General features: G+C 52.9%; 2 protein-coding genes and 1 non-coding gene across 6 annotated transcripts; 2 read left to right on the forward strand and 1 right to left on the reverse strand.

The window, feature by feature from the left end:
• Positions 1-3,743: 3,743 nt before the first annotated feature.
• TRMT2A (tRNA methyltransferase 2 homolog A) lies at positions 3,744-10,108 on the reverse strand. Of its 4 annotated transcripts, none has more exons than XM_058281872.2 (12): positions 9,844-10,108; positions 9,106-9,662; positions 8,796-8,904; positions 8,385-8,566; positions 8,077-8,191; positions 7,861-7,976; positions 7,671-7,782; positions 6,658-6,780; positions 6,376-6,451; positions 6,041-6,157; positions 5,804-5,900; positions 3,744-5,696 (listed from the first exon to the last, which is right to left on the reverse strand). In XM_058281872.2, the coding sequence occupies exons 1-12, from the start codon at positions 9,916-9,918 to the stop codon at positions 5,474-5,476; spliced, it is 1,902 nt and encodes a 633-aa protein (XP_058137855.1). In that variant the 5' UTR covers positions 9,919-10,108; the 3' UTR covers positions 3,744-5,473. The 4 variants fall into 4 exon arrangements, with proteins under 4 accessions (XP_058137855.1, XP_058137856.1, XP_058137857.1 ...); XM_058281873.2 differs by having other exon boundaries at positions 9,850-10,100; XM_058281874.2 differs by having other exon boundaries at positions 9,913-10,008.
• Positions 10,109-10,355: 247 nt separating this feature from the next.
• On the forward strand, positions 10,356-17,547 carry RANBP1 (RAN binding protein 1). The gene is made up of 6 exons (XM_004475197.5): positions 10,356-10,522; positions 11,827-11,963; positions 13,601-13,758; positions 15,334-15,462; positions 16,465-16,530; positions 17,109-17,547. The coding sequence occupies exons 1-6, from the start codon at positions 10,508-10,510 to the stop codon at positions 17,246-17,248; spliced, it is 645 nt and encodes a 214-aa protein (XP_004475254.1). The 5' UTR covers positions 10,356-10,507; the 3' UTR covers positions 17,249-17,547.
• Positions 16,569-16,693, forward strand: LOC111759611 (small nucleolar RNA SNORA77). The gene has a single exon (XR_002793538.1). It is a non-coding gene; the product is annotated as a small nucleolar RNA SNORA77 (small nucleolar RNA).
• Positions 17,548-22,186: the final 4,639 nt, after the last annotated feature.

Below are 22,186 nucleotides of genomic sequence, written 5' to 3' on the forward strand. Positions count from 1 at the left end.
GAATGATCAGGCCTGTCTGGAATAGAGGCCCACATCCATGTCCCCCCAACCCTGGGAGCCTGCCAAAGGCATCCCACATAATCTATACATTTAGCAACCAATGGGCCTATTTCAAGGGGAGTAGTAAGAAGTCCAAGGCTGCATTTTCCCATCTTGACCAACCACTTCAGCGAAGAGCACCCTAACTGGTGGGGGTTTTGTTCCCCTCCCCTAATGGAAGATGAACCTCTGGTAATCAAAAAAATAACGTCCCAGGCATTCGCCAGTTTCACTGCATCCCAACAGGTTCAGGGCTGTGGGGAAGAAGACTGGATAGCCAATGGTGGGGCTATTATCTGTCACAGGGCATAAGTGAAAGCCTTCCTAACAGTACAAATGCAAGGCAGGGAAGTTGGCTCTGAGGGGAGAGGGGGCAAGGGGTCCAATGGCAGATCTAGCAGTTGGTCCAGTTCCCTGCCGCCACAATGGCCCGGGGCAGTTGGACAGAAGTGTTTTTCTTCCAAATCAGAAAACAGGAGTGGGGAGTGCCAGCTTCGTCCCATGGGAGACACTTCTCTTGGCCTATCTGCAGTAATTTATCTTTCCTATCACCTCACCTTTTTCCCCAAAGGTTGCTCTGTGGGCCTTACCCATATCTTTGGGCCACTTCCACTCCTTTGTGGTAGGAGCTGTCAGGACTCATCAAAGGTGTCCTGTGCTCATTCCCGAAGGGACTGGTGGCCCCACCAGGGGTAGGCATCACTTGTTAGCTTCCAGTATTGAAGTGTCAGTTCCACCGGTCCAGTCCACTAGACTGCCACTCTGTATATACTAAGCACTTCTAGGCCTGCTTCTGTCACCCCACCTCTCCACCTAATCTCCCGCCATATTGTGAATTCCAAGTACAAGGTCCCAGGTTCAATTCCTGATTCTCTATTGGGGAATGGATGTAGCTCAGTGGTTGAGCGCCTGCTTCCTGTGTACAAGGTCCCAGGTTCAATCTCAGGTACCTCCTTAAAAAAAAAAAAAAAAAGATGGTCCCTGTGACTGCTGGCTGGAAAGGGGTGTCCCAAGCAGTGTGTCCTTGGTCCTTTTAGGGCCAGTCCTTATCCTGATGGGTGTTAGGGTGGATGTGTAGCCAAGCTGGGTTCCTCCCCACCCTCGTCCCCTTCCTGTGCTCAGAAGTGGGACAAGTTGTCAGGATGTTGGCACCAAAGCTCCTTTCTCGGGTGTCCATCAGCTGGCTGCCTGTAGGTGGTGAGTGATCCATCTCTGAATCTGGGTCCATCGTTAAGTGGCTTGTGTGTTCCAGTGATGTTCATTGTGATACAGGCCCTCACTACATGTCAACAACAGATGGTCCCTTTTCAGGCCATTTGTTTCCAAAGGTCCCTTCCCCACACGGGGGAACCACTAGTTCTCCAAGCAAATTCCCTCCTTGAATGTGACCAGACTGCCAAGCCCATAAACAGACATGGGCGTGCTTGAGCCTGAGTGTTCAGGCTCAGAGAATCACTTGCATTTCAGCCTATTGGGCACTTTTTCTAGGACCAGAGGCAAGGGAAACAGTGGCTGCTGCCCAATGGATACAAGATGGCTTCAGCTTAGCAGCTCCACCAGTGAACCAGCACTGAGCATGTAGTGAGAGCATCCTTGAATTGGGGTCCCCAGGAAGCCCATGCCAAGGGGGAAGGGCCCTGGTCTAGTGTTTCAGCACTCACACCAGCGTGTCACTCCCTGGGCAGCCGTGACCCAGAAGGTACTATTCCCATGTGATGATGCTGTGTTGTTGGAAGTGCCTGGTTAAAGTTCTGATTACCCAGGATGTGACAGGGATGGTGGTATCAGGAGAACCTGAGCACTCTCAGTGGTCCTTTCCATTTCCACCGAGGCCCCAGAGCATGCTGCAAGTTGCCTCTCCAAGCACTTGGCTGTACCTGGGAACCTCTTGGTCCAAAATCTCAGGAGTCTGTGAATTCCTTCTGCCAGAGGGACCAGTCATTGTCTATCTAGGGGGCAGAAACCTGGAGCTCAAATGGAGATCCAGGCCCTAAAGGTCCTCAAGGCCCTGAAATGGCCACCTCCTGCAGGAGCTGTGCCTCCTCTGTTCCTTGGTGGGAAGTGCCTGCTGTGTCTCCTGGTATTGGGATGCCAGGAGCATACCAAGCTGGGGAATATGGTGGCATAATGTGCAAATAGCCTGGTCCGTATCTGGGCCTGCCATCGGAGGTGGGTAGCTTTAGGGACAGTAATTTGTCACATACTAGGTCGGGGATCCAGCCCTGGGCATTTCTGGCCCAGCTGGACTGTCAAAGCCCAGGTAGTCCAGCATGCTGCCCCTGGGTGGTCTGCTCCTTGCTCTGGCTCACCAACATTATGTTATCAATGTTAAGGGAACAGTTGGGAGTCCCTTGGGCAGGAGCAGCTGACTCAAATCCTGTTCCATCCATGGTGGCAGATAGTGGGGTGTCTAAATACCCCAGTAGTTGTAGAAAGGAGACACATGCTAAGCCTTGCCCTTGCAATAGTACAGAGAAGGCGTCCCATCAGCCTTGCCCTTGGAAAGTAAACTGATCCAAGTCCTTCCAAAGTGGGATGGAGTAAAAGGCATCCAGTCAACCATTGCCTATCTATCAGTCACCAGTGGAGACCCAAAAGGTTTCTTGTCCCAGGACTGTGGGCATCAAAGACGGCACTCCCACCTTCCAGCCCCGTCTATAGTCACTGCCAGCCTCCACTCACCTGTATCACTGGCCACACGCGGCTCTTCTAGGCACAGATGGTGGCGTGGAGGACATCTACAGACAGAAGGTGCTTTTTGATTTATGTCCTGTTCCTCACCAGGGAGCATGGGCAATACAGCAAGGGGATGGGAGCACTGGGGGTTCGCAGCCTGTCACTGGCCTGACCGTGACAGTCCAAGTTTGCTGGGATGGGAGAGGGTATTTCATGGTTGCTGCTGGGGTGCAGGACATGCTTCTCTGGTGGGAACATGGCAACTGGGGCAGCCACAAGACCACAGGGACCAACTTGCAAGGCCGTGGTAAGCTCCCATTCCCATCCCCATTGGAAGGTCCCAAACCTCCCCATGCTCTTCACTGCCCCCTCCTCTGTGAATTCTGGAATGATGGGTGACGTAGGGACCTGTATCCAAAAGCACTGTAGATAGTTTCACTGTCCCCAAATCATACACACATTGTGGACTACGGCCTTCGGTTCCCAGGGCGTGGTTGGGGCCCCAACCCTTAGGCCATTTTCAATTTGGTCAAGTCTGGGTTAAGGAGGTCCCTCCCGGGGTCTTGCTCCTCTTCTACCACCCGTAACTGGGGCTGTGGGGAGGGGCCAGGCAGTGGCAGGTTACCCTTGTTAAGTCCCTAGTCCTCCTAGTAACAACATTTTCTCCTGAGTTCTCCGTTGGAGAGTCCATCTATGGTGGTGGGGGGGAGGGGGGTTCTTAACCTTTTTCATTCCACAGACCCCTTTGCCAGTCAGGTGAAAACCACAGACCCCTTCTCACTCAACATCAGCATTCCTTTAAATTACATTTTAGGATTATTCCAAATTACATTTTATAACTTTCCATAATTTCAATACCTGGTAACACGGTTCAACATCTTTCAAATGGTCGTTTTTGGCAAACATTTAGATTTGAGTTTTCCCACAGGGTCATAAAACTATCTCTGCCAACCTTACCAACCTTTTGCAGGCAGTTATTCTCTGGGCTCAGAGTAAGATTCATAAAAATAAAAATCCTAAATCCACATTATACTGTGTATTATTTAATTAACATATTACACCTGTACCAACATGTCCCCACAAGAATTTTTGAATTTTCAATTCAAGCTCATGGACCCCCTGAAATCTTAAGAACCCCTGATCTATGGTGTCCCCTCTGGGACCTATGGTTCTAGTAGCTACAAGAAGAGTTTGGTGAGTTGGCACCCTGAGATGAAGGATACAGCAAAGCCACTCAGTCGCATCTCCCAGAGGAAGCCTTGTGGTGAGAACCAGTTTGTTACTTCTCTTAGGGGACAATCCTCACACCCACAAGATCACACTGGATGGCTTGAGTGTGGGCATGCCTGGTTCTAGAACAGGTAGAAGTCATGTGCCAGGGGAGTGGACACCAGGCAATGGAAGTCCCAGCCCTGCTGATCTCACTGTGGAACCAGCAAGCCAACAATCTGGCATTCACACAAGGATTCCCCAGATCCCATCTCTCACCCTCCTTCTCCCAAAGGAAGGAGAGAGAACGCCCGAGGTCCTTCAGCCGTTGACCAGGACCTCTACCCAGGCTGGTAGGTCAGGGACAACCCTGAAGTTGAGTCCACAGAGCCACAAGCCCTTTGTCACCCCAGATAGTCCAGAAGGCACGTAACAAAAGGAAAACCAGGGGAGTAGATGTGGTTCAAGCAGTTGGGTGCCCACTCTGACATGGGAGGTCCTGGATTCGGTTCTCGGTGCCGCCTAAAGATGAGCAGACACAATGAGCAGAAAGACAAGGAAGCCATTGGGGGTGGGGAGTGGGGGACAGGAATGCCAAAGTGATAAAAAGAACCATCAACCCACTCTGGACTTCACCAGGCACCCAGCTTGCCGTGTTAAAACCTGAGTAAGTTAATTAACAGTTCATAATGGAGCACAGTCTTGGGCCCAAGATAGACTCCCAGGAGAGGACTGTTATTGCCTACGTAGCACAAAGGAGCAGGGGCAAGACCCAGCTGTGGTGGTCCCCTGGGGCAGGCTGCACATAACCTGCTCTGACAGTGAGCTGAGATTTTATACACTCCAGAGGGGAGGCTCTGCCAGCAAACCACCTTTGTGGCCTGGAAAGCTGGAGCTGCTGCCTTCAGTCTCTTGCAAAATAGAAACACAAACGGAAACAGAAAACTGTACATAAATGAGAGTGGAAACATGACGAGCATTTGCACGCAAACAAAAGGGGAAATGGAAGGGGTAAGTGTGGGCTGGGAGATGGCTGATGGTCTGTGACTTCCCCAGCAAAGGAGCCCACTGCCCCTGTGGCTGGACCATGTGGAGAGATTAGGAAAATTGGTCAGTCCTTTGGAACCCACCCAGTCTGGCCAGCTCCACCCCCTCCTACCTCCATGGTGACCAGGGTTGCAGGAGCCAGAGGCAGGGGCGGAGTTTCTGGGGCTTCCTCTTGCCCTGCCCCCCACACACATAGGGCGCTGGGATCATTCAAGACTCGTTCTTAGTTCAGCAATGGTTTATTGTGGGCCTCAAGGACCAGCTGGATGGGAGTGGGCTGGGCCAAGAGTTCAAAGGTACCTACCCTGCCCCTCTGGCTGGTGGCATGTAAGATCGAGGTCTGCCCCCAGCCGGGCAGCCAGATCCCAGCCTGCTGGCCTCTGCACATGCAGGGGTGCAGGCTAGACCACTTCAGGGAGCCCCACTGCTTCTGCCCCAGTATGGCAGGTGGGCCCTGCTCCCAAAGCCCAGCTTCCACTGGCCCCGAGTTAGCAGCGGAGGCCTAGGAAGAAGGGGAGTCCCCTGTTTTCTGGGAGGTGTCATCTGGGGGCCCTGATGGGGAAGAGGAGAGTGGGGGCAGGGCCCCTGCACCGTTGGGGTGTTCCACCCTCTCAAACAGGATGAGCATCTCACAGTGCGTGGTCTGCGGGAACAGGTCCACAGCCACAGCCTTCACTGGCCGGAAGGCTCCGCCCTTCACACGGTTGGAAGGGGCCCTGCAGAGGCTGTGCGGGGAAGAGGGGTGTCAGGCAGCCCCAGTGGTTCCTGTGCAAGGCCCTCAGGTTCAGGCCTAGTCTGCCGGGCCCCGGACCTCCCCTTCCCTCGCACTCACTCCACGAAGTTGCCCATGGCCGCTCGGGGGTTGCAGGAGATGTACAGAAGCCGCCTCAGGTTTTCAGCTCTGCGTACAGCCAGGATCACTTTGGAATCTGGAGTAAGGATGGATGGGGGCTAGGTTACCCAGGCCTGTTCCCCAAGGAGGAATGGGAGTCCAGAAAGATAAGCATGCTCAGACACTGCTGCCCTGCTTCTCTGTGACCCTCCCACCCCCGGAATAGAGGCCACTCACGCAGGCCGGCACGGGGTGGGTCCAGGATGGCAACAAGCTGCTGGGTGGCCAATCTGCTCACCAGGGCGGGCACCAAGTCCTCGGCCCTCCCACAGTGGAACTCGACGTTGCTCAGCTCTAGGAACAGTAGTGTGGCTATGGGAAAGCCTGGGACCATTTGTCCCCAGGGCCCACCTACCACCAGGAGACCTGCTGGTCCCTCCTGCCACCCCACAGCCCTGTTTGGGTGGGCACACAACAGGTCCCTGGGAAGGTGTTCTGCACCCTTGGCCCCTGGCCAAGCCCCCAAGCCTGAGTGCCTACCACTTCAGACCCTGAGGCCCACCCACCCTCACCATTCATGCGGGCGTTTGCCCGAGCATCTTCTACAGCCTCCTGGCAGAGCTCAATACCAACGACTCTCTTCACCTTCTGGAATGGAAAAGGGACAGGCCGATAACTCCCCACCCGGGGGCTTCCTGAGCCAGGCAGGTGGGGGGTCAGCAGAGGAGTGGAAGAAGCCCTAGGTCCCAGGCCCTCAGGTAGGGCTGCGCCGAACCTCTCAGAGCCATCGCAGGCCAGGGTCCGCAGGCATGGCGGGGACAAGTGGCAAGTGCGTAGAAGGTGGCAGGGCTTACCCGGGCCAGGGCCAGGCCTATGGTGCCGGTGCCGCAACACACGTCCAGCACCGTGCTCTCCACATCCAGCTGGGCCCAGTCCTGGACAACCGTGTAGAGCACTTCAGCTGCTGGTGTGTTCACCTGGAGAGTGGAACACAGGAGGGCAGGGATGTTTTCCAGGCCCTGGGGGTACCCTATGGGCCCTTTCTGGAACCCCATGCCCCCAGGAACTGCCCGGATTTCCCAGGGTGGCTCCCACAATGCGCTGATTTCCAAAGCCCTTCCTCTTTTGGTCCTTCCCTATAAGCAATACTCACTCTCCCCCAGGGTTCTCCTCCCCCCACTCCTCCAGTGTCCCCACCTCTGAGTGCCCAAGCACCCAGACCATCTCTAGACCGGCGCTCTACCCTCATGGGGATTATGGCTTTAAACACCTACTTGGTTTCAACTACCCACTCCCAGTCCATCGAGTGTCTCGGTCTCGTGTGCCAATACCAGCTTTCCCCTCTCAGTAGATGACACCACCTACCTTTTAGCTCAGAACAGAGGCCCTGGCAAGACTCCCAGCTCCTGTCTCCAAACCAGGCTCCCTTGGAAAACTGGAAGCCACCTCACCTGCTCCCCAACACCTCCTGGTCCTAGACCCATGCCTCTTGGCAGGCTCTCCCTGTCACTTCCCATCACCCTGCACCCCGCCCCCCCATTCCCCTGCTGCAGGAAGGCTGAGATTTAGAGGAATCAGCCTGGCCCAGAGACCACAAGGACCTTCCTTGTCCCATGCTTAGGGGTACCCTTGGCAAATGTGCTGTGGAAAAGCCTACTCCTCACCTCCCTGAAACAGAAAAAACGACTGCAGTACAGAAACTATCAAATCACTGCAAGGACTAAATTCACAAAAATTAACATATTTTGCTGTTGTGGCCCCTGTGCCCGGAAACTCTTCCCCACATCCCTGCAAGGCGAAGCCCTAACCTGCTCTATCTCTGCCAGATCCCGATGTGCACAAGGCCTCCCTCCATGGGCTCTGGTACCTGGAAAAAAGCGTGAGGGGAGATCTGAAAGGTCAGTCCCAGCAGGTCCTCGTGGATGCACCGGTCCCCAGCCACATGCTCCAGGGGCAGGCCCCCCTGGTTGGGGGTCTTCCTGTGGAGACCAGGGATGGGACCGTCAGCACAGGCCAAGGCTTGCAAGGACCTGCCCCAGCCTGCCTCGGCTGCTCACCGCTGTCCCTCCTCCACAAAGTACAGGCATGTCACCCCGCTAGTCCTTCCCGGCCCTGTCACGAAGTGTTGTGCCAGAGAAGCCTTCAGCTCTCCCAGCTCTTCCTGGCTCAGCTTCTAGAGTCATAGGGAAAAGACCTCAGTAAGGTGAGCTGTTTGCATTAGCCTGGGCCCAGGAAGCACCCCCACCCCCACGGGACCCTGGCCAACCTGGTACCTGGGGGTGGAAGTAGGCAATGGCCATGGCCTGGCCACGGCGGCTGGTGCGCACAGTGAGCTGCTTCCAGTGGCCTGCGTATGTTTCTGGGTTGTACGCGGAATATGGGGTGGACCTGAGGGGACCAAGAGGGGCCTTGAGCCAGCAGGAATTCTTGCAATATTTGTACTGGATGGAAGTACAGCCACCCGCTCACTCAGCTAACTATCTTCTGGAGATGGTGGGATTTCCAGCCCTCCAGGGAGGTCCTCACCACCCAAGGACCCTGAACCCCACTCTCCACCCCCACCTGGCACCCAAGTTCTTACCGGATGAACTCCTGAAAAGCCTTCACCACACGCTTGGCGGCCTCAGGGATGTGCATGGTTTCGAAAGGGGCCGCCACTGCACATGTCCCACCTTTGTACTTTCCAAGCCGGCAGCCAACTGTGTTGTCCTCTCCATCCACTCCAACACCCACCAGAAATTCACACTTATTACGATACTCAGTCTACAGGGGAAAAAGGAGCAGAGAGAGAGAAAAACATTCCTGACTACGCTTGGCTACCCAGCCAACAAAAGACAGAACACTGGAGAGTGAGAGGCCTGGATCCCATTCCAGCACACACCAACAACATCCAACTGTTATATCCCAAGTTACAAAAAGGACAGAAAAGAAACAAAAGAACGTGTTTCCAGAGCACAGGATGTGGGTTACGGCTGTACCAGCGTAGCCCTACCTGTTGAGGCGATGGCCTGACTCCCTCCAGTGGGCAACAAGCCTTGTTATGCTTGTGCCTCTGCGCAAGCAGCCATGGCAACAGCGCGCGGTTGGTGCTTCCAATCTCCCTGCAGGATGAGGTTGGCCATGTCGGACTTGGGTCACTGTACAACCCTTCCCTGGCCACTCGCCAAACACCCGAGCTCCTTGGGTAGCTCCCGCAGGACTGCGCCATCCCCAATGCCATAACGAGAGCCCCCCGGTGTGCATCTTCATGCTGAAAGTGTGACCAGGGAGGAGCAGGACCACGTCCTGGCCCCCACACTCACTTGGCAAGCCTCTGCAGCACCTGCTCACACTCCCTCTGCTTCTGTTCAAGCTGTTCTGCATAGGGTACCGTCCAGAGCGGGGTCACCACGTCGGCGATGCATGCAGCTGGCAGCTCTGGCTCACCCTCACCCTCACGCCGCCGCTTCCGGGCCATGGGATCGGCCTTGGGCCTGGCCAGGCGCACACTGAGTGGGCGACCCTTCCAGAGAGCGCCGTGTAGCACACTCAGGGCCCTGTCCCGCTCTGGAGCGCTGCGGAATGTCACAAAGGCACAGGGGGGCTGCCCAAAGAGTTTGGTCTTGTGGGGCTGCAGGCCAAAGCGGCCCAGGAAGCGCCGAATGTCACTGAAACTGGCATGGCGGGGCAGGTTTTGCAGTTCCAGCTTGAAGATTTCTGAGGTGAACAGGTCATCTCTGATGTAACCGTAGAGCCCGGGCCCAGGCTCCAAGCTGGCCGCTGCCTGGGTCCCCAACTTTTCCTCCTCCTGTGGGAGCTGCGGGGGGCTGCCCGGTGCACAGCTGCCGTCCTGGCTGCTGCCCTCCAGGGGCTCGGGGCCCTGCGTGGGCACAGGCAGGCGCTGGGGATGGACCACCGACTCCCACAGGCCTCCCCATCCCCAGTCCTCCCAGCCCTCCCGGCCCTCCTTTCTACGCCCCACCCCGATTCTTCCCTCCTTGGTGTTACCACCCACGCTTTGTCCGTGTCCAACACGGTCCCAGCCTCCTGATCTCCCTTGCCTTTACTTCGTGGCTCGACGTGTCACTCATCGTCTTTCCGCTGCCTACACTGGGGCCCACGGGGGCTACCTCCATCCGCCACGTTCGGGGCCTGACCCACGAGAGGACGGAGACTCGAACCCCCAATGTTCAGGCTTGACTCGGCCCTTGACTCGGGCCTATGGCTACCAAGCCCGCCAGTGACCCGTCCCGACGGCTCGCACTCGCCAGCCGCTCTCTGGTCAGCCAGCGCGGGGGAAGCCGGAGCCGCGCGTCTCTACGTACTGACTTCCGTTGACGTCATCCCCACTCGCCGGATTCGTCATCGCCACTCGCCGGATTCGTCCTCGCCCCTCCCGCCGTTCTCCTTCGCCAGCGTGAGGGGCGCGTGGCCGCGGGGCGGAAGTGCGCGCGGGGGCCGCCGGGAGTGCGCGGGAAGCCCAGGGGTGGGCGGGACAATGAGAGCGTCCGCGGCCTGGGTCAATAAAGCTGCGCTGGTTTTGAATCGCCGTGCATTTCCCGCCGCCGGGGTCAGGGGTCGGAGTTCGGGTCGCCGCGCGGAGGGAAGAGCGGGCGGGCGGGCGGTGCCGGCGCCAGACGCGGAGGGAAGGAGCCGCGACCAGCCGCCGAGAGGCCCCGGAGCCAGCGACGTCCGAGTCAGCCGAGCCGCCGCCGCCGCGCCCCCATGGCGTCCGCCAAGGTGCGGCGGGGGCGGGATGGGACACGGCGGGCGGCACCGAGAGGCCGGGACCGCTACCGGCAGCCACGTGGGTGGCCCCGCGCCGCCAACCCCCGCTGGCCTGTGGGATGCAGGGGTCGAGGCTGTGGGGAAAGCGGCTTGCTAGCCCTCGGGGCCCTGATGGCGCGGGAGGGGGTTGGGGCTGCGGGGAGCTCGGCCTGCGGGCTTGCGGGGACCTCGGGGGTCGGCGGGGGCACCCGTGTGACCTTGGGGCGGCCTCGGAGAGGCCCGGCCGCCCGAGTTCCACTGTCTCGAGTTCGCTGTACCCGCTTTAGTCGAGGACGCGGGCGGGCGGCCGGTTTCATCCGGCGCGGCCGACCAGTGGGCTCCCAGCCGGCGCCGAGCATCCCTCGCTTCCGCCGCCCACGCAGCACCTCATTCATTTCGTCCTCATGCCCGGACCCGCCACGGGCCACTGCTGGCGGAAGCTTGCGTTCCAGAGAGGTGGACGGGTTCCTGAACACGCCGATCCTGGGTGGGGGCGGCTTTGTTGGCTGCCCCTGTCCACTCGGGTGACCTGGCCGCCGAGGCCCAAGGAAAAGGAGCTTTAAAGGGTTATTTTTTTCGTTTCTAGGCCTGGAGTCTGGTAATGAAGAGTCGGTGTTTCAGGAGGGTTTGTAGATAGCCAAGTCACGTGTTTTGCAAACTTGGGGTCTGAAATACGTTTCTTGGGGGCTTTGTAGTTCTCTGCCTCTGATTGGAGTTTTATGATTTCTATTTGCGTGATGATTCCAGAAACCCCGATAAGATTGTTAGCAGAGCTGCATATTCCACAGGAATAACAGAAGCGCTATAGCAGCTTTTTTATCTTTTAGAAGAAAAAGAGAGGCAAGTTTCCTCTTCTAAGTAAGAGTGCAGATGTTTCCGGTTTGCTTTAAGGATGCCCCACTCCCTGAACCCTTCTACCCATTACGTCCTCACGCTGGCACAGCAGTATCATCTGCCTTTTGCAGATGAGTTAACCTGAGGGTCAGAGAAACAAAACGGTTTCTCCCCGGCCTCCTCTGATAAACTGGTGGCTGTGTTTTAGGAATCAGTCCGGCACAGATATAATTAATGCTTGTATGTTTGTGTGAGAGGTGTGAGATGCAATATCTTACTTTCACCCTCACCTGGTGATTCTGTGGAGCTAGGTATAAGTGCAGATCTTGCCGTGTTTGTGAAGGCTGTTATGAGTGGCAATGTTCCTGCGGGCCCGTGGCGCATACTTGGCTGTTCCCCAGCTCGCAGGTAGCAGAGTCACCTCTTGGCATGTCCCTCTCCAGGACACTCATGAGGACCATGACACCTCCACCGAGAATGCAGATGAATCCAACCATGACCCCCAGTTTGAGCCTATTGTCTGTCTTCCTGAGCAAGAAATCAAAACGCTGGAGGAAGATGAAGAAGAACTTTTTAAAATGTAAGTAGGCTTATGACACTTCTCGTGGAAGACTGGAATTGTGGTTTGTACGGGTGCCAAGGACTCTGTTTCTCCTCTAGTCAGAGGAGAAGGCATTAGATTCATAAATGAATTTATTTCATGTGGTAATTCAGATCTGCTATTGGAATCCACCAGTTTCCTTAAATCTTTATGCGGTCATCTCCAGTTCCCTGGTGCCTTATTCCTGCTGTTCTTGCCCCCTGGGACTCATCTCCCCAGTTCACATTCCTTGGCACCCTGAACCCAAGAACCCACAGACCCCTTTCTTGGTTGAACAAGGAATCTCAACCATCTCTGCATCACCGAGCCCTTTGGCAATCACCCTATGAATTCTGACTCATAACGTTTATAAGCATACAAAATAAAGCTGGAATTGCATAGGAAGACGGGGGATAGGATGCACGGGTTTTTCGATCGTGCCCTAAGGGAGCAGCCCTGGTGGCGGGTGTGGTCGTGAGGTGTCAACCTTATGTGGAGGGATTTGCAGCAAAATACCTGTGAACAGGTCACAGCCCTGCTGCTGCTTCGGCTGCTGCCGGCGCTCACAGTCGCGGGGGACGCTGGATTCAATTCAAGGTAGCAGAAGTAAGGTGGCCGCCCGTGTTTGTGGACCCCCCTGCCCCCACCCAGTATAAGAACCCTTGTTCTAGAGGGTTTGATTGCTTTGCTGCAGGGGTGGGAAGCAGAGGCAGAATCATTGACAGAGTGACCCTTCCCTGGGGGAACAGTCCCCTCTTGTGTCCGGGTAGCGGCTGTTTTCCTGAAGACCCTGGTTTGCCAGGTCTCTGCTCTGCCCAGAAACGAGACTGCGGCTGGGAGACGGCTCATGCGGGTGCAGGCTGCAGGGGCCTGCAGCTTACCCCGTGGGATTGGAGTGCTTCCGGTGACCTGGGGACAGAGCCCTCCTGGATTGCGGAAGGGAGCAAGGCTGCAAGTCAGGCGTTGGGCTCTTGGCCTTTGGCTCCCGGTGCATGCCTCAATTGGAAATCTAGTTAACGGTGCAGACTTCCTAAATGGAATTGAGATTGGGGAGGCAGTAGAGGTTTTTGCTCTGCATCTAGGGGGCTCTGGAAGAAAAGGGACTATCAGATCTGGACATTAGGTACAGCTCTCTTTGGGTGCCTCGTCCTTGAGTGGCTGTGTGTGATACAGCCTGCTGGTAGCCCCTCTGAACTGGGGGCCAGGCGAAGCAGCCAGGGTCCCCAGCTCCTGTCTGTTTCCACACTGTTCACTTCACCAGGGCACCTGCTCTTATGGTCCCCCCCAGGGGCTGAGGAGTGCTTCCCCTGCACCAACTGCATGGAAATGCCCATGCCACTTTGCCTACCTGGGGCCATTTATCCTCTGGCCCCAGGGATCAGGACAGGCCAGGCCTGTCCACTCAAGGCATAACGTCATGACCTAGCCTTTTCTTTTTTCTCCTGAAATGAAATGGATTGGAGTTCTTTTTGGGCCATTCTCCATTCTGGCATGTGGGGGGCTAGAGGTTGATATCTTTTCTTAAGGTAGGGGGGAGGGACAGCCCAGAGCAGGCATCCTTCCCTGGGGCAGCCCGCAGGCTCTCCAAGTCACTTGTCCCCGTGCGTCTAAGCTCTCGTCTGCTGACCTCCCTGAAGGCGGGCAAAGCTGTTCCGGTTTGCTTCGGAAAGCGACCTCCCTGAGTGGAAGGAGCGAGGCACTGGCGACGTCAAGCTCCTGAAGCACAAGGAGAAGGGGACCATCCGCTTGCTCATGCGCAGAGACAAGACTCTGAAGGTCTGCGCCAACCACTACAGTAGGTGCTCGGGCAGTATGCTGCGGGGACTTCAGCAGCTCAAACAGGAAACACTCTGGAGGGAGGGCAGGGGACCAGCACACGGGGCTTGAGGGCAATGGCTTGGGGGGGGTTCTCTGCTGTATCTTTGAGGCTCCCAGGGAAGATTCTAGGAGGGGCACCGGCACCCTCAGGGCGAGGTGGGTGCCACATCCACAGGCACCCATGAAAGTTCCCTAGCAGCCCCAGCTCACCTGTGAGAGGGAAGTCTGGGAAGAGGCGTTTGGGGCTGGTTCGTAGTGAATATGACACTGGTGATATGCAGCTTTCCCTGGCACCCTGTCTCTTGGCTTCAGGGCTGTCCTGCTGTGCTACCACTGTGGGTGCCCGTGGGGTGTGGTCAGTAGACATGCCTGGGCAGCTCCCAGCCCAGTGTTGCGTTGGCATTTGCTGTGCACAGTGTGTGCCTGAGAGGCACAAGACGTACAGAGGGCCTTGTCCTGGGCATGTGGCCCTGGAAAGGGGCAGGACAGGCCTCAAGGCCCCCAGATCACCTAGCCGGGACTCCACATCTGCCCTGCCTTGCTCTGCTCTGCATTTCAACTCCACCCAGGCGGAGCCCCCCTGGGATGGGGACTGGCTCGAGCTGTCCCTGTCTGTCTGTCCCCCTACTCCAGCCACTTAGCTCCCAGAGGAGGTTCAGGTTCCATCCTGGTCCTCCTCCTCTTCAAACTCAAGTCTTACAGGGTTCTCCAGGTAGCCGGGTGTTTCTCTGTGATACAGGTCTTCTTACCTGGCTAAGAGTTGGTTTAGTCCTACATCTTGGGTCTCCGGTAAAGCTGTTGGTCCACAACCCCATACTTGGCATACCTGGAGAATGAGGGGGTTGGTGGCAGGAGGCAGCTGTGGCACTTTTGCATGCTGGTATGGCTCCTCCAGCCACACTCACTGGGCGTGCCAGGCAGGACTGGGTGAGGCATGTGGGTTCTGCAGAAGGTGAGACAGGGAGACCCAGCATCTCATCATCACAGGCTTGGAGCAGGTGGGGCTCAGAGCATGGCGCCGCTGTAGTCCCCTCCCTGAGACTTCTGCGCTGCAGTATCCTCTCTTACCCGGGCCAGGGGCACAGTGGATGCTCCAGACCAGCGTGTCCAAAGGGGCAACTCCCTGCCTGGTGCAGAAACCCAGTTGGATGGGGCAAGATCATTCGGGCCACAGTGCCTTCCTCTCAGCCTTGTGGGGGATGGGGGTGGGGTTCCGTGAGAAGCAGACCATGTAATGATAGAAGTGAGGGGTGGGGGGACCAGTCTGGACCTCAGCTGCTGGGGTGGCCACCCTGGCACGTGAGCCCAGTATTTGCCTCTCCTCCTCGTCCATGGTCCTAAAGAGGCAGGATTGTGCTGGGTGCCCCAGGACGGGGCACCTCAGAAGGCTCGCTGAGAGGTCCACAGGTTCCCAGAGTTGGAATGAAATCCACAGGTCATGGGGTGGTGGCCAGGGCTCTGTGTGGCCCCGCACAGCACAGGCCTCCTGGTGGGGGCGGGATGGCTGGGCCATGAGGAGGACCGCACAGACCTCACGGGCTTCTCCCCCCAGTCACACCGCTTATGGAGCTGAAGCCGAACGCGGGCAGCGACCGGGCCTGGGTCTGGAACACCCACGCTGACTTCGCCGACGAGTGCCCCAAGCCCGAGCTGCTGGCCATCCGGTTCCTCAACGCCGAAAGTAAGCCACTCTGCGGCAGGTGATCAAGTAGGTGGGGCTGCCTTTTCTCCGTGTGGTGGAGGCAGTGCTGCTGCTCTTGGTCCTTGCGGCCCCTAGGAGAGAATGGTGGGCAGCCTGGGCTGCAGAGGGTGCTTCTTCCAGAGGCATGTCCAGGCTGTCTGAAGCCACAGCTCTGTGTTTTCCCCAAAAGCTGAAGTGTCCAGACACGTCAAGACCTTTGGTGCTGCCATAAGCAATTGCGTTCTCACTGGGAGCCTTAGCTTTTTGTCCAAGCTCTAGTGTCAGAGTGGGAAGTGAGACTAATCCCTTGGGGACCCCCCATGCTCCCCTCCTGGGCAGACACACATGTGTCTCATTCCTGCCTCACGTCAGAAGCCTGCATGCTGCTCTCGCCCTGGCCCATTCCTCCTTCCCGCCTAAGTTTAAGCTCCTTTAAACCCAAGGCCATGACAGCTGGTCCAGCTAGCGCAGACATGTGTGACCAGGTCCCCAGGCAGTGGCACATTTCCTCATGGCCACCCAGGTACCCTGGGAGCTGTAAGCTAAGGTGTATTGGCCCAGGCAGGCCTGGCCGCTACCTAAATTTTTCCACAGTTCTACCTGGGAGAGCCCTGGAGGGTCAGATGGGTGGCATGGGCTTGGTACCCTAAGTGGCTGACCATATGGTGTTGAGGGAAACTCACCTTTGCTCTGGGGTCTTTGGCCTGTCAGGAGCAGATCCTCTGGCGTGGAAGGACATCACCCACTGGGGTGCCCAAACCTTTGCCCTCCAACCAGATCTGCCTGAGACTTCTGTCCGAAGGGAGGCAGGGGTAGCCTGGTACCCAGTCTCGAAGGATTTGGGCTGCCATAGCTATGTGGCCTCTAGTCCAGTGGCCCAGACTGTCCTTAGGTCAGAGATGGCCGTCGGATGGGCTCTTGGGAACCCCTTTCAGACCACGCATTTGTGTCCCTGTGCTGGGACTGCTCAGATGCTTATAAACATCTCTTTTTTTTCCCTAGATGCACAGAAATTCAAAAAGAAATTTGAGGAGTGCAGGAAAGAGATTGAAGAGCGAGAAAAGAAAGGTGACTTGGTGTCCTGTGAGGCAGGGTGGGGGCTCCTCGCAGACTCACTCTGCATCCAACTGCAGCCCCAGTCTGGGTGCTTTTTTCGTCTGCCAGAGAAACACCTGGCCGCCATGTGGGCCTCGACTTGTCGATGGCACTGCAGCTGGCCGGGGACAGTGGTGCTTCTGGGGTGGGCTGGGGCTCAGGCCTGTCTGTCTCCATACCCCTAGCCACTAGGAGCAGGCCAGAATCCTTTCAAGTTAAAATTACTTGAGGTGGCATCCTGGGGCAATTTCCTGCATGGGGTGGTCATGGTAACAGGTCACTAAGAATTACAGTGCCCTGCATGATGAGGACACTTGTTCATTTGGGCACCACCTTCTTTAACAACTGGGCTTGCCCTGGGGGTGATGGAGAGGGATGGACTGTCAAATTTGTCCCAAGCAGCTGCTGGTTGTGGCCGGGGTGACATCATCCCCGAAGGGCCAGGTGAGGCAGGCTGAGTGCTGGGGCCTGTTGGGGCTCCTGGGCTGGAGCGCCTCACCCTCAGGTCTGGGCAGTCACACATTTCTGCTCTTAAACCACCTTCACTGCAGGCTTGGGCAAAAATGATAACGCCGAAAAGGTGGCTGAGAAGCTGGAAGCTCTTTCGGTGAAGGAGGAGAGCCAGGAGGCCCCTGGGAACAAGGAGTCTGAAGAGGAGGACACCAAGGAAAAAGTCGAAGAGAAGCAATAAATTGTCTTACCCTGTTTCCTTTTCCTTCCTTTTTCTTTTTCTCTTTCCTTTTTTTTTTTTTTCCCTCTACCCCTTTTTTTCTGTTTGTTTTTTACAAGGGACTTTATATAAAGAACTGAATTCCATCCCAGCATTCAGGTTGTTAATTTTTTTTTTCCCCAAGTTTTTGCCCTGTCAAAGATGACTTCAGAAAATCCATTCCCCAGTCATGAAAATGTACTGTGCTAACTTTCTTTTCCATAGTGGAAACACTTATTTATAGTCATCAAATATAGTGAATAAAAACAATTTGAAAATGACGTCTGATAAAATCATATAGAGAAAGCCCTGGGGAACTTGCAGAGCCCCGAACCCATTCCCTCCTTCCTCTTTGAACTGTCTCTTAAGTTTCCTCCTGACATCTTTTGAAATTTGAAATCCCCACCAAGGCAGCTGGCCTGGACAGCCACTCAAGCCCACCTGCCCCAAACCCATCCCTGTAAGACAGACAAACCATTGTCCAATCAATAGGAATAAAACTACATTCCTTTTTATGTCTACGAACCTCATTTGCTGCCTGTAGAACCTCGAAGTGAACTTCTGTTTTTGGAAGTGCTTTTGCTTCTTGTGTTATAACAAAACTTCAGTGTCCGTATTATGACGCTGTGGTCTGCAAACTTTACTCCAGTTTCTCCTTAGTCAAGTTCGGAGGCCCCAGCGAGCTATAGAAGGGGTCCTCCGGCAGCTGGTCAGGTGAGGTGCCCACAAGGGACCCCTTTGTGTCTGTGCCATCCGATTGATGAGACTGCAGCCTCCAGGTAACCCTCTCTGATGTCTGAATTCTGTTAATTTGTGTTGGATTCATTTGTCTTTTATTAGGTACCTTTGTTTTGAGTTTTGTTTTGGTTTTGTTGTCAGACCCTCCATTTGGTTTCATTTCATTTCTCCCTCTGGCTCTTAATTTTCTGAATCCATGAGGCCTTCTAAGCCGACTCCCAATCTGGGTCATGTAGTAAGTGGTTTGCCAGTCTCCTGTGTCATGAGCCTCCTCTTCCACCTCACTTGGGGGATCCTAGCAGCTGAGCCAGAAGGCTGGGGCCTGAGAAAGAATTCGTCTCATGGCACCATAATGGGGTCTTCTGACAATAAATTTTCCTTTCCTGCTAAGTTCCTGTTTTTATATACTTGCACTATGGACTTGTGACTTTCTCTTGATGGGTAGATCTGATAAAGGGGCCACATTGACAAACTGTAGGAGCAAAATTGTGCCTTCAAAAAATTGGTACTTGGAGGTTGCTGGAGGACAATCTGCCTGCATAATAGCTTCAGTCTTTCATTAGAGGTTCATTAGAAAGAGGAGAGGTCAGAACAGAAGGGAACAAGCTCCAAACCAAACCTCTAGCTCCCCCATCTTCCTGTACCCAACCCTTCCCCCATAGCTGCCCTAACCAGTTCCTTTTGATCGATCCCCCTGAGGGAAAATGGTCTAATCCAGGTTTCATTAAAGATTAAGCCTTTTGGAACCTGGCTGCTCACTAGAGCTGATTTTAAACCTTGGATCCAAATGGGACTCCTCCAAATACAGTCAGCAAAATATTCCTAGAAGAATGTAGAATTCTTTTGGGTGCATGTGATCCAGGACTGCCTGACCTATATCAGCTGGTACACATGTTGGTTAGAACCTCAGATGCTAAATCCTGGATGGCAAGAGCTGGTCGGATTGACCCGGAAAGGGACCGCTGAGATTTCTCTTTCAATAAATCTAAGAGCCAAATAGATCTGAGATATAGGGCAAAGTTTCTATAAGATTACATGTCAGGGCAAAGAAAATCTTAAGTGTCTCCACAAATTACATGGGGAAAGCTTTAACCTTCACATTGAAGGAATAACCACAATTTGTCCTGGGTGCCAAAAGCAGGAATTCTGATAAAATAGAAGAGAAAGCCAGTTCTTCTATAAACAAGTGAGTTATGTATTTTCTGTGTTTTTATGTCTTGACTCGTGGCTGAAAACAATTTTAATTGAAGCTGTGTGCTCTGTATTTGTCAGTATGTTTGATGTATGTTTTCCTACCTTCTTATAGTCATACCAAATTGACATAGAAATCCTTAGAAGAGCTCAGTTCAGATTGCTTCAAGATAAAGAAGCCCTTATATATGTTGATAACCCTATAAAGCCCCAGAAATGAAGGAAACCGCACTTGTAATACTTACGATGTGTAAAGGAAGTATTTGTTGAACTGAAACTATTGGTTGAATCCAAATGTTTTAAAAATTCAGGTGCATGTAATCTAAGTAAACCTTTGGCAACAGGACTAGTTTAATGTTGTCAGTTGAATAAAAACAGCTCCATCTTCTGAGTTAATGTTAGGTACAGTATAAGCAGGCAATTTTATTCCACCTGGGTATGTTCTTCCAAATTTTATACAGGTTTACTGATCAAATAAGCTAGCATTCTACCTGCTAAGTGTTTAAAATGATGGGGAAAAAAAGTTTGTGTTTAACTGAGTGGATTTATTGTTCTGACAGATTTTATTTGAAGAGTTAACTTGGGTAGGATGTCAGCTTGAAGACAATTTCCAACATCTTTTGGAGAATTTAAGTATGTAAAGTATGCAGGATGTATGTTAAGGGAAAAGTCATTTTGTCTTCTAGTAAGTAGAGTGCTGCAGAATGAGAAACAGGAAAGTATAGGACAAAACCTACATGGAAAAAGAACGTTGTTGAAGGCTTGTGGAAATGCATTTTATTTATTTTTTTAAAATTCCATCATATCTGTCTATAGTTAAAATCTTGAAAGTTAGGTTTTCTCTTTAGCTGTGATAGTGCATTTCAGTTGTGTGATTTTTAAGATTTATATTTTATTTCTCTCCCCTTTGGAAATGCATTTTATTTGTCATGGCCAAAGTTGACTAAGATTTAATAGGCCTTTTTATAAGATGTCTTAAGTGCTTTCATATCGGTATATTCATGCAAAACTAGAACTTGTTTTTTTCTCTGCTGAATGCATGACATTTTCTTTACTGGTCTCTTCTAGGTGAGAGCAATCCACCTAGAAGGCAAAGGTTCTGTTCTATCAGAATAATATCCTCATTGATACTTATATGGACCTTATCTTTTAATAAGAAAATAAGTCTTTAAGAGTCTTAAGAAAAGTCTTTTTTTAAGAATTTTTTTCATTTTTTTTAACAATCATGTTACCTCCTCTGTTTACTTTGAAACACTTTTATTGTCACTTTGCTAAACTAGGTAACCAACTATTGTTTATAAGTGACTTATGATTCTGTTTGGCCAAGTGTTCAAAAACCTCCTGACATGACATTTTAAGTGAAAAAAGGAAATCTTTTTTTTTTAATTTCAAACTCTGGGGGTTTTCCAGAGGGCCCCTGGAAAATCAAGGATTTGTTCTTTCACTTTATAAAAAAAGAGGTGCTAGAGGTAGATATAGTGTTATTGGCATAGTTTTAGTGATTAAAAAAAAATGTTACCTGCCATAAAAATAACCACATTTCTTTGTCAGTTACATTGTATTAATCTGCTTCCCTGAAAGTGCCTGCAATCAGCTACAGGTCAGAGTTTCATCTTCAGAAAAGAAAAAAAAAAAGCAGGGGTGGGATAGTGAGGAGACTTGAGAAGCAAGACAAGTTAAATTGTTGTATCTGTCAATTAACATAATCCTGAGAAAGCTGTAAAGGTGGGACAGGGTCAAATACTTGACAAACAGCCCTCTGGACATCTTCCAAGTGCACGTTCTACAACTGCCCTCTTCTATGGGACATAAATATGTCCTTGTTACTGTATGTCTACTTACTGGATGGATAGAGACTTGTCCTCATCACAGGGCTACTGCTCTCACATTAGCTAAAAAATGATTAGACTTTGTTTAAAAAGTGTATCTGAGGAAATCTTCCTATTTTCTCAAGCAATAGAGGCTTCCGGTTTACTGGAGCTGTAATCTAGGAACGTAAGGAAGTCTTATCTATCAACCCAAACTCCCCTGTTCCTCAGTCATCAGGAGAGGTAGAATGAACAAATGGTATCTTAATATGTAAATTGGCTGGATTACTTGAATCCATCTCTTGACCTTGGCCTAAGTTTTTTCCCTTGGCCTTGACGGCCATAAGATATAGTCCACCTGGAAAACTGGCCAACACCCTGTGAAATCCTAATGTGAAGATTTGTGAGAGTCATTCTTTATCCTACTTTACTTGACTCTAGCCTATTACAGTATGAAATTGCTCATCATTGTCAGGGATTGATTGCATCAACCCAGTTCACACATGGAGGCTGCCTTTCCCGAGATGCCTCTACAGCAAGCTGTATGTGCCCTTCAACCCAGAGACTTGCTATGCTGGGAGAGACATCAGCAAAAAGACTGCTTGAGGAACTCAGTGGAAAGGACACAGAAGTAAAACTACTGGGGACTTGACTCCTTTGGCCAACTGTCAAACTAAAACATGCTCCAAGCCCTCAGGAGGTCACTCCCATTTCAAATCTCAAGCTAAAATTGGTAAGAGGATTCCAGAAGTAGTGGACATCTGATGTAGACAGCCTCTGCCCAACACATTAGAATGAGTGACACCCAAGATCACAGATCAAGACACAGCTCAATTCCCTAATCTTTTTACCTTCCGTCTAAATGTTCTCTTATTCATCCTGTATCCTTCAAAATGCCCAGTCTCCATCTGCCATAATACCCTCCTCTTACCATGATTTTCTTATCGTCTCTTTACCCTATTTCTGCCTGATGTCCTCCTGCCTAGGACACAATTCCTTTTTCTTTCTAGCACACCATATGGCAAACTAAACCTGTGCACATCCTCCACTTTGTCGCCAAACAGGGATTTCTCTACCATCCCCCTTACATGCATAGACTTGACCCTGACAGGAAACATCAGATTGATCTCCTTTTCAGAATGACTCTGGGCTGCACCTCAAAGAGCCCCCCAAAACAGGGATT

This window comes from Dasypus novemcinctus, chromosome 19 (assembly GCF_030445035.2).
Source record: "Dasypus novemcinctus isolate mDasNov1 chromosome 19, mDasNov1.1.hap2, whole genome shotgun sequence".
Lineage (NCBI taxonomy): Eukaryota > Metazoa > Chordata > Mammalia > Cingulata > Dasypodidae > Dasypus > Dasypus novemcinctus.